The 11,485-nt window shown below is 34.3% G+C and overlaps 1 protein-coding gene across 3 annotated transcripts; it reads left to right on the forward strand.

Moving 5' to 3' along the window:
* Window positions 1–4,838: 4,838 nt before the first annotated feature.
* LOC141708589 (uncharacterized) lies at window positions 4,839–11,233 on the forward strand. 3 transcript variants are annotated; one of them, XM_074512292.1, is made up of 9 exons: window positions 4,839–4,960; window positions 5,052–5,129; window positions 5,225–5,353; window positions 7,287–7,983; window positions 8,636–9,281; window positions 9,695–9,795; window positions 9,888–9,977; window positions 10,059–10,186; window positions 10,761–11,233. In XM_074512292.1, exons 4-9 carry the CDS (start codon window positions 7,597–7,599, stop codon window positions 10,906–10,908), a joined length of 1,500 nt encoding a protein of 499 aa, XP_074368393.1. In that variant the 5' UTR covers window positions 4,839–4,960; window positions 5,052–5,129; window positions 5,225–5,353; window positions 7,287–7,596; the 3' UTR covers window positions 10,909–11,233. The 3 variants fall into 3 exon arrangements, with proteins under 3 accessions (XP_074368393.1, XP_074368394.1, XP_074368392.1); XM_074512291.1 differs by lacking the exons at window positions 4,839–4,960; window positions 5,052–5,129; window positions 5,225–5,353 and adding an exon at window positions 6,052–6,528; XM_074512293.1 differs by lacking the exons at window positions 4,839–4,960; window positions 5,052–5,129; window positions 5,225–5,353; window positions 10,761–11,233 and adding an exon at window positions 6,049–6,528 and having other exon boundaries at window positions 9,888–9,987; window positions 10,059–10,182.
* The last annotated feature ends 252 nt before the right edge of the window (window positions 11,234–11,485 follow it).

Here is an 11,485-nt window from a genome sequence, read left to right on the forward strand (position 1 = left end):
GATGTATGACTCTTTTATTTTATTTAATGAATATTATTTATAATATTCATTCGAGGGCTTATGACTCAGCTTATTTATTTATTGAATATTATTTCGAATATTCATTCGAGGGCTTATGACTCAGCTTATTTTATTTATTGAATATTATTTGAATATTTATTTGAGGATCTATGATTCCGATTATTTGCTGAGATATATTCTTTATTTTATTAAAGAATAAGGTGTCGATAATCAAACTCACTTTTGATTATTCAAATAAAGATAGTACTTTCGTATAGGTATATCTTTGGTTATTTAATATTCATTTCAAGTATAAGTTTTAAAACTTCTACTTCAATTATTTTTATAAAGATTATTCTTTATGGGAATATTATTTAAATAATAATATTCAGATATTTTCTAATATATTGGGACTGATTTACCTTGTTAAATCAGCATCACTCCAAACATTCTTAAAAATGTTTTGCGAGTCTTCAAAATGATTTTTAAAAGTTAGAGCGGATCCCAAAACTCATTTTTATATTTAAGATCCTCCTTTCGAAGGGGATTTAAATACTCGCTCAAAACCTGAGGGATCCGGCTCTGTGGTGTGTTTTATATTCGCAACAAGGTTGCTGTTTTGATAAATGAATTGATTACTTACCCAACACTCGGGAAGTAAAATTCTTGGAACAAGTTAATCCATTAACAGGCATCGCCTGGGAAATATCGGTGAGTTTTCCTTTCCAACTAGATACGACTTCTTGGTGGAGCCGTATCAACAAGTTTCTACTTGGGGAAAGGGGGAACGAGCTTTACATTTCAGAGTCATGGATTTCATCTGAACTAGGAGTGGCGTAAGTGGTCGAGTGGCGCCGGCCCAGCCTTATTATATTGGCCCAAATGGCCTGGAAGTTCCGCTAAGGCGGTCCATTCCTTAGGAGTTCAGTGTTCGGTTGACAAGTAAATCCGACAGGTTCTCCTCTACATGTAGAAAATGGTGGGGTTGCACTACTACGACTGATCATCGTAAGTGGTCTTCCTGGCGCGGCAAACTCCCGTAATGAGTTCATCATCCAATTGGATATTTCTGCAACACTACCCAGAGCACTTCGATAGAAAGGCTACGGTTGGGCGATTGTTGAGTGTTGGCAGGGTCAAGTTTTCAAAATGATGTTTGCATCAAATGAAGTATCTCGTAACTTCATTTTATTTTGATGATATTTTAAAGATTTAATCTATTCAAATCTGGTCTTGTAGTCTCATCTATGTGATGAACTTTGGAAACTAATTATAACTTGAATGGTGGTAGTTCAAGTAGTATTTGGAAAAGATATAAGTATATTGGAGTATCTTGTAACTTCATCTTTTAAACTTATATCTAGTAAATGATTATCTTATGCATGACAAAGATTTTCTGAAAAAATGTTGAGACAAGGTTAGATATATGAGATCACCTTGCAACGATATTTTTATACAGTTATACACTGGAACTCTGTGTGTATTATGCATGGAAGAGGACTTCCAATATTTTGAAAAGTATATATGTATATATATACTGAATATTTTGCGACTTCATCGCATTAAGATATCATCTTGGTTCATTTCTTTTAACCAAGACCTTCATGAGTACTATGAGAAGGCTCATATATTGTTAATAATTATACATATTATTTTGGTGGGCTTGTTGCTCACCCTTGCTTTCTTCTTTCATCACACAACATCAGATAGACAAGATGAACAGGACCAAGCTCCCAATTCGCGAGCGGATAGGAAACGTTCCGCAGCTTCCTATAGGCATTGATGTCGCTGTAGCTGAGGTAGGAACTACCAATAGGCTAGGCTTTAAACTTTTGATGTATCAGATTATGTATATTTATGAATTGTAATAATGGCAAAGAAATGTAAATTTATTCAGAAACCTGTTTAAGGTGTATTGGCATATAATTGTGGAATAAAACGACTTGTGATTATTTTTGGATATTCATCTCTGAGACTATAACTTGTGGTGTGTGTGTTTATTTTGGGGTCACAGTACAGAGTAGTTGATTATTTATTAAGAGTGGGTGTTATTAAGGGAAATGGAACTCGTGACAACCCGGATCCCCGACCCCGGATTTGGGGGTGTTACAGTACGCGTTCATTATTTTTCAGGTTAACCATATTCCCTCCCCCATATATAATTTAATTGTAATTGAATATAGATTATTTTAAATTAAGTACATAGTTGTTTCCTTTATTAGTTTTAGGATTAGGATTCAATCAGTGGTTATATGAGTAATTATAATCTATTATTGTCGAATTTTGATTATTTATTGAATTGAGATTATTCTCTCTTTTTAGTATTGCAGTCAACTCACATTCCTCTCTTTTGCGGTTGAGAATTTATAGGGTTAGTTAGTACTTCTTCTCCCGTTAGATCATCTTAGGGTTATTGGGTTTTTGTTGCTAATCATTATATCAATCTTTTAATTATGTTTATTCCATTATCCTTCTTTAACATTATTGTCCTGCATCACACCACACATTCATTTGGTTTTCTCGCATTATAATTGATTGTATTATTGAAACTCATCAATTTTATCTGAGAAGTATACATCGTAGTTTATAAAGTCATTGTAACTGGTATAATCAATCTGAAGGACAAAATATTTTTTGATACACAACTTAAAGCTCCAACATGTTCTTCCTTCCATTTGGTCTTCTCACAATTTGTGTTCTTTGTAATTGTTTTATATATAGATATAGTCGATGGCATGTTTTAAAGTATGGAAAATTTTATATAATTGTTGGTGTTAAAATATAATATAAAGATCCAGTTGAGGTTTTCTTTAAAATTCGTGGACTGTGAGGGGTGGGCAAGCAGATAATTTTTTTAAAAAAAATTTTGATCACCTCCACAGATAATAGAGTATGATTGTACATCTATACCTGTTTTTAGGAAGCTTATTTTTTGGTGTATTAAATTTGACTAAGATTTACTTACAATTAAATTTTTCTTAAATGTTTGAGAAATAGTTTCTCAGGTTTAATGTAACTAACTTTTATCTTTCTTGACCATTTCTCTTTAAAACCTTAATAGACAAGTAAAGCCAAATTTCTATAATGGACATTGATGAAGAAGAAGATATATCTCAACTGGTTGTTCTTAAAGTCAGCGAGTTAAGGAAACTGAATGAAACATATATTTAGGTAATATTATGATTTAAGATTATTATTTTTGGACATGAGTTGAGGTTCAAACTATAAATTTTTTGAACAAAAACAGGTTGCATGTGAAGTGACTGTGAAGAAGTTTGATGAGAAGAAGAACCGGAACACTCCTTTCTGCCTAAAATGTCAGAAGGATTTGAATAAGGTTGATGGGGTTTTCAATTGTTGTGGAAAAACTATACCGAACCCCGATATAAGGTGATAAGTGATAAATGTACTCATCATATAGAGATATTAACAGAGTCATTAAATAATTTTGACGCAATGTACACAGGTTCCGTTTATATGGCTTATGCAGTGATCAAATGGGAGCAATTCCAATTGTCTGGCCAGATGATGAAATTACTTGCATCACGGGTAAAATCGTTATGATGTTGATGCAGCACACGTGCCGGTAAAAATATTGCATTCTGAACTTTGTTATGTCTTGGGTTGTACAATTTCAAAATTCCGAATGTCCTACAACCTCATCATTCAATATCCTTTAATTCTTTCTGGCATGGTGCAAGCTGAAGGCAGTAAACAGATACCCTATATTCTTAAAATGTTGAAGAAAAAGAAATACAAAATTACAATATTTCTTACGAAATAAAATCTGAAGGAAGGTTCAAAAGTTTATAATGCAACTAATATCTCAGAAGCTTTCGAAGTATCTGACAATAGCTTTCAAAATGAGGTATGATGATACATTAATATTGTTGTTTGTAATTGATTTGTATTTGTGTTCGTGTTTGAAGATGAAAGTAAGTATTTTGAATTACAAATATTTGATGAAAGTTCTAACAGAGTTTTCAAATTATTTTGCAGGTTTTAATTTCACAATTTGCTCACCGCCGTCTTCTTCGTCTTCATGTCCGATTGACGGGTATAATTTTATCCCTCCTTAGTTATATTTTCAATTGTGTTTTATCGTCCTCATTAATTTGATATATGGATGTTTTGTATATAAATTTAATTTCATTCTTTGTTAATAAAAGTTTATTGTGTATTTATGCTACTCTTTTCTCTATCTACGGGATTATATTGCATTTTCTACTACATCTTATGCATTATTTGATCACCTGCTTATTTTGGTACCTTCAGTTCATGTAAGTAATTAGAGAACAAACAATTACTAACCATTTTACAGAACACCATATGTCCGTGATATGCACATGCCAACGTAATTGGATAAAAGCCCCTAAATGACACAATTCGGAGATAAAATGCGCAAAATTTCTCAGCTCATAATTATGGCCCAAAATAGCACTTGATAACTTATGTTGATTATACTATTCATGTACTTAATACATAACCAAAAAAGTTCATGCTATGTGGAAGTGCTAAACCACTATATTCTCCTGTTGCCAAATAAGGGGTTGTTTCAGCAATAGTCCAACTTTTGTGGCACTTAATTTTAAAGCTCAGCCAGTTTGGTGGTACTAAAAAGCATGCAAATTTTAATATCTTCGAATTTTTCTGAACTAAATATTCTAATTGTTCTTGCTATATATATAGGTCGGAAACGAAATTCTGTTGGTTCAATTTCGCCTCTTGCACCTAAGAATGGTAATACTCTCTTCTTAATATATCATTCTTGATCTATTAATTTTAATATAATTTATTACTGGTGTACCAAGTCGGCGACCTGTCAACTTGGATAAGGCAAATTCTAAATTGGCTGCTGGGAGTTCAAATCCATCAGATTTTGTTTCACGGAATATGAATCCTAATATAACAAACCAGCGGCGCCCATCTCAGTCGATGTTCAACAGCTTAAACTTTAAAGGTCAAAACTATCATATTGAACTGCCTATTTGTTGACTAAAATTTATACCTCAATTTTTGTATTCTTATTTAATAGAAAACTCTTACCGTAGATGCTAGCTTCCTTAATGGAAGGCTACAAAATCCCGCGACACCATCCCAACGGAGGTTGAACAATGTTAACTTATCAGGTCATTACAATCCTTCTTTTATATTTAAATTGACATTTTCTTAATCATGATAATGCCATCATATATAAAGATATTAATTGTAGCTTATATGCCAGGGGTTACTTATCAAAGTCCAATTTCACGGGTTGTCCAGGGAAGTTCAACAAATCAAAACCCTCGAATACCTTTCCAATTGCCAGCATCAAAGATATCTCCTACCAAGACTAATCAAACCAATGCTCACGGTATGCATATCATATGTTCGATTGTAGTTCTGAAAGAATTTTAAAACTATTTTTTAGTGTTTAACCAACTATCAATATGTTTGTGGACTATGGTGATATCCCGATGTTAATTTGGAGTTATTTGTTTATAAATTGTATATCCATGTTAATTTAGATAACAAAAATGTTTTGGTTATGTAATAATTGTTATTGTTAGTTTCCATTTGATTTTGGTATTTATCCGAACTCCACACTGGTGTTACTTGCTGTGATATAATGATTTTGTAATGTGATTATATTACAAGCATTTGGTTATTCCAGGCTAAATGTTTTTGTTAATAATATGTGTTTATACAAAAGAATTATAAAATTACAAAGACACAACTTTAACTGTTACTACCTTTCATCCACTTGCACAAGTCAAACATGCAAATCCAACTAATAAGTGACAAGTAGCACTTTTCACAACTACTTCTAGACAACACATTTATTTAACTGCTTCAGTGATAAACACACATTAATAAATAACCACACTTCACAATAAAAACTACAACCTATTTTCAAAAAACCATATATTTTGAGGCCCAACACTAAAAGCCCAATAATATAATTAATATCCTATTCTCTACAGAGTTTTAATTCTGTTAATTGTCAGCTTCCATATTAAATTATTATGGAACGTCAAATACTAGCAATGTATCGTAATTTCGGAAAATAAATTCTATCTCAACATGCGCAGCGGGCAAGGCATCCTAGTCCTTTGATATTTGCCAATTGCCGGCACCAAGAATTTAAAATTTAAACACCGACAAGTCGACAACGAACGAGAAAAGGAGGGAAGCAAATATAAAATCCAATATCATAATGGTGAGAGAACGCAAAGAGTTTGAGCGCGAGTGATAAACCAACTCAACCCAACCGAGTCGACTCACCGAGTTACCACATCGAATTTTCCCAAATCAGTCACCAGCACAAAAGATACCATGGAGATTATTGCTTTTACAAACCCTAACCCCGATTCCCCCCCTCCTTTATACACACACAAACATTCGTGTCTATACTCCTCCGCTTTGTATTCTCTTCTCTCTCTCTCTCTCTCTCTATCTCTCTCTCTCTCTCATCTCTCTCGCCCTCTCTTTTTCTCTCCGGTGTTTCAGATATCTGCAATCAGCGACAAATATAGAATAACCATATATGTATGTATGTTAAATAGTATTTGTGTTATGGGTTTATTGTTTGTATTCAACGTGTGAGGCTTTGTTTTATGTTTTTGCAATTGTATATGAGCTGATTTCAGTTTGCGGTTGTGATAATACTGGGAGATATGGAAATGAGTGTGCCCATTTCTTGTGTTTTTTTTGTCGGTTTTTCATTTTTCTTTTTCGATTGTGGTTTTCAGAAGAGGGTATCTAGGGTTTGATTAAAAATGTTTGGTGCCAGAGAATTTGATTTTTAATTAAGTTTATAATTTTGTTGTTGTATGTTTAGGATTTGTGTTTGTTCCCTGTCAATTTTTGCACCGAGTAGTTCAGTGGTAATGGTTGTTTCTATATACTTATTAATCTAAATATGTGTTGTTTTAAGAAAGTTCTTTCTAGTAGATTTCATTGTGCTGTTAGTACTATTTATTGTGGTCGGATGATTTCTGTTTTATTTATTGTTTTTGACCTATGAATACTTGCGGCTGAATCATAAGTGTGTTTTTGTATCTTTTTAATTCCAAGTATTTTTGTGTTGCTAATGTATGGTGAAAACTGAAATTTTTCCATATGGTTGTTTTAGTGCTCTCAATTTAGGTTGACATTTTATGTGTCATCATATCTGTTTTAAGGCCCTAGCATGTTATTTCTTTTAGTTTGACAAACTTCTGATATGGTTGATTACCTAATGATAGTTATCATTAATTTTGCAAGAAGCATTTAGTTATTGAACTACTGAATAATTATTTTTGCAGCTGACAGTTCCTGTAAGTGGTGCTCGCTGTAAAATATCAGTGGGCAACAGACTGTATAGACGTTCATATCATTGTTCCAATGGACAAGTTTACTGCTCCATTTGACGGTATTGAAATCTCTGGGATGAGGAAGAGAAGCCAGAGGAAGAGAATCCAGAGGAAGAGAAGCCAAATTTCGCATAGACCTGAACCTGAATCAAAACCATTATTTGAAGGTCGTGGCCGGTCAAGCTTATTGTAAGAACAGCTGTCTGATTCTACAGCCAAAGTCTGTAGTGAAGAGAATGCTGGTTATGATGGTAGATGTAAGATGAAAGGTTTTAACCTCAATCAATGTGCTGTAAGGGGTTCCTCGGGCACCAAAGTAAGTAGTGAATGTGCCCATAAAAAGTTAAAGGGGGATGAAGGATTTACTACATCATTTAGCAATGGTAGTTTGATAGTTGATATTGAGCAGAGAGGAGATATGAACCAGAAGCTGCATAATGGAGGTGCTTCTCCTGGTAGGCAACAAGGAGTGGTCGGGGATGAAGTTTCAACCAAGAGTAAGTTTAAAAAGTTTAAGCTTAAGGTTGGTGGTGTGACGCGCACCATTGAAGCAAAGCCCACTTGTCATGCAACATCAGGAAATGGATCTTCAACTAAGATTGCTGAAATATCAGATTCTACTCGGCCACTGCCTAAGCCAATTCTTCAGGTTTTCTGTAATCTGATGAAACTAAGTAAAATCATTATTATTTATTTTTATCTATTGTATCTGGATTCTGGAGTATTACAGTTTTCGGTTAATTGAATTTTTCTATCACTTGTACAATTCCAGTATGCGTTAAAACCTTATTAATTGATTGTCTGATGGCAAGGGTAAAGTGTTTTTTTTTGCTAAATGAGACTTGTGTTTCTGTTGAGGATGATTAATGAAATAGTTTGTAAATCGTCATAGCTGAAAGAGGTTGAGTGTGCACTTATCTTTTTAGGTGAGTTAACATTTCAAAAGGAATGAAAAATTACATGTGTATATATATATAACATGAAATCTAAAATAGGAAATTGTGCTATATTATGTCTTCTGTTCTAAGTTCTGACTTAACAAAAACTGTTGCCATATATTTTATCTGAAACTCAAGGCGCCAAGGCGGTATAGTTGAACTTTTAGTATGTGGGATGTATTCCTGAATGAAGCACATAATATAAATTTTGCTGAAAGCAGAACTAGGGTTGTGTTTGACCACTATGGAAACTGAATCTTTTGCATTAGTACTTTTTAATTGCTTTGCAATATCTTTTCTCAGATTTTATTGTTTTCTATATGTAGAAATGGTTTTTGATCTTTTTTCGGGGGTGTATTTCAGGATGATTTTGACGAAGGCGGTTCTCCTCTAGACAAAAGTTGTGGCATGCAAGGAATCCCATGGAAAGATTTCTCAAGAAGGGATTTTAATCATTTGAACGTAATTCCTACTGGTAAGATGCGTGATAAAAATGTTTCTAGAAAGCAAGCAGAGAAGTCGGATCAAGTTCGCAAAAACAAGAGAGTGTCAAGGAAATGTGAATTTAATGGAGAATTTGATGACGACGACGATGAGATCCGATACTTGGAAAAACTCAGAACTTCCAAGGTTGCTGCAGTTTCCAAAGATGCAGTACAAGAATCTGGCACTAAAGAGCAAAGTCGAACCAAGGATTTAAAAGTAGCAAATCATGAAAGTGCAAAAGCTTTTGGTCCTTCAAGGTGGGATACTGATGGTAAAAAGGCCAAATTGGATAGGGTGAGGGAGGACACGGATTATGAAGAGGAAAAAATTATGCATGAAGGGGAGCCAGAATGTAAGCAGAAAAGAACAGGGAAGGATGTCATCAATTCTCCAGCAGAAAGCAAAAAGGGAATAGCTCTTTCTATGCGTCAACGAGCCCTTGTATCCGGAAAGGGTTTTTCTTCTGTGGCTGGAGGAAATTCAATTGAGTTTCCAAATGGTCTGCCGCCACCTCCATCTCGAAGTATGTTTAATCGCATTCTGGTCCTGTTTTGTTTTGCTTCAGTTCTTTTGCTTGTATAAATTATTTCTGTAATGCATTTACTCTGAATAATGAAAACATATAATTATAAACCGTTTAGATCTAGTGGGGGTTCATGTCATTGCAGTTAAACTGATGTGGGTTGAAAAGAAATTCCCAGGGAGTACTTTATTTAAGACTTCTCCCCTCTAATTATGTAGACATACGTAGCAGTTCTAACATCTGACAGTACCTTTTTGAGAATCATGTGCACAGAAAAGCACTTGATAAGCATCTGGACATATGTGCCCTGTCAACCTATTGAATTTACAAAGAAAAGAATTTGTATTAGTGAGTTAGGTTGAATTTATATTGTTTTGTTTATAAATTAGCTAATTGTTCTTTGGCCCTTTCAGGGAAAAAAGAGAAACTCACAGAAGTTGAACAGCAGCTGAAGAAAGCTGAGACTGCTGAGAGGCGTAGAATGCAACGTGAGAAGGCAGCTCGGGAGTCTGAGGTTTGCTTTTGTTTAATCTCTTTTTGTTCTTCAGGTTGTTCATGACTGGTATTGATTTTAGTCTTCAAATTAATGGCTGGTATTGGTTGTAGGCTGAGGCAATCAGAAAAATACTAGGGCAAGATTCCAGTAGAAAGAAGCGAGAAGATAAAATAAAGAAGCGTCAGGAAGAATTGGCTCAGGTATTTTGAAGTCTGCCGCTAAGCTTAAACTAATAATTGTGAAAGAGTTCAATTTAATATTGTCATCCTTGTATTGTGCAGGAGAGGGCTGCCAACGCACGGACCCTTCCTCCAAATACTATTAGATGTGTGATGGGCCCTACTGGAACGACAGTTACCTTTTCAGAAGATGTGGGTTTACCTCATATCTTTGACCCTAAACCCTGCAGGTGCTGTTTCTTATTCGTTTTCTATATATTGGTTAGCGTATAATATGACCCAGTTTCGTATGTTTCTAGAAACACTTTATGGCGTACCTATAGAGTGTGTGGGTTTGTGTTGTTTGTGCAGTCGGTCTATTAGGTTTCTTGCTCACTTTGTGTAGTTTGTAACAAGTAGTGCATTGGACTAAGTTATTGTTTCAGTTCCTGTGTCATTTTAATCCTTGTATATAATTTTGCAAGAGATTTCCATTAATATTTTTTAGCATTTTGAATATTGTTTCACAGGCAAGCCTTGCAATTATAAACTGTAAATTAAGAAAAACTCCGGCTGGGAGGAAGTTGTAGCTAAACAAAATCGTAATTTTTTAATGTCCATGTCAGCAAAGAAGTACGGTTGGCTGAGTTTTGGTCTAGTTTAGTAGTTTAGAAATACTGTCTGAGTTTCTATCAGGAGAAATTGGATTTAGGGCTACGAGATACGAATCCGGAAAAAATGGAAAAGTACTTGTTGATCTGGTTGTTTTGATGCTGGACTGCTGGTTTTAGCTTATTGTCTAAATTATTTGCTATTGATTTTCAGTTATCCTCCTCCACATGAAAAATGTGCTGGTCCATTTTGTACCAACCCATACAGATATAGAGATTCAAAGACAAAAGTTCCTCTTTGCAGTCTCCAATGCTACAAGGCAATTCACGAAAAGAGGCAGGGTGGAGATACAAGCTGCTAGTGTTTGTAGCAGTCGCTTTTGTCAAACAATGCAGGTATTCCTGCTGCAGAGTTGTCTAGTCAGTAATTACCATGACTACAGATGTAGAAGATGGGCTGTTGAAGTTCTTCATTATAGAGCAGAACTGGACAGTAATTTTGGGAAATCGGCTTATTTATCCTTCTTTTGAAGCTTGTGATGCAGATAACTACTACATTATAGTCAAGTAACACTATTTGTAGTTTCTATTTCCAGCTTGTACTGTTTGGGTACTACTTTGACTTCCTTACCCCTGTGACCCTATCTGTGCTGCTAATATTAAAGTTCTGTGTAGTTTCTATGTCCATCATTGGAAACTGAGTTTTAATCATGCAAGTTAATAATAGGTTTACCAATGAACGGACTGTTTTGCCATTTTAAAGAAGTAAACTTCACTTTACATGTAAAACCTATTTATTAATTAAAAAAATTCAACTAACCTCGTCGAATTTACAGGAACTTTCCTAGTGATCTACACGAAGTGTGTGTTTTAACAACTCAGCTAAACTTATAAACTTCAATCAAAATTTATTAAATCTCAAATTAAAAGTTTGACTTC

This window comes from Apium graveolens, chromosome 2, assembly GCF_009905375.1.
Source record: "Apium graveolens cultivar Ventura chromosome 2, ASM990537v1, whole genome shotgun sequence".
In the NCBI taxonomy this organism is placed as follows: Eukaryota; Viridiplantae; Streptophyta; class Magnoliopsida; order Apiales; family Apiaceae; genus Apium; species Apium graveolens.

Coding starts and splice junctions, on each gene's coding strand:
- LOC141708589 (XM_074512292.1), top strand. CDS start 7,597: ATGAAAGGTTTTAACCTCAATCAATGTGCTGTAAGGGGTTCCTCGGGC. Junction 9,978..10,058: donor GTCAGGAAGAATTGGCTCAG/GTATTTTGAAGT, acceptor TGTATTGTGCAG/GAGAGGGCTGCCAACGCACG. Junction 10,187..10,760: donor TTTGACCCTAAACCCTGCAG/GTGCTGTTTCTT, acceptor ATTGATTTTCAG/TTATCCTCCTCCACATGAAA.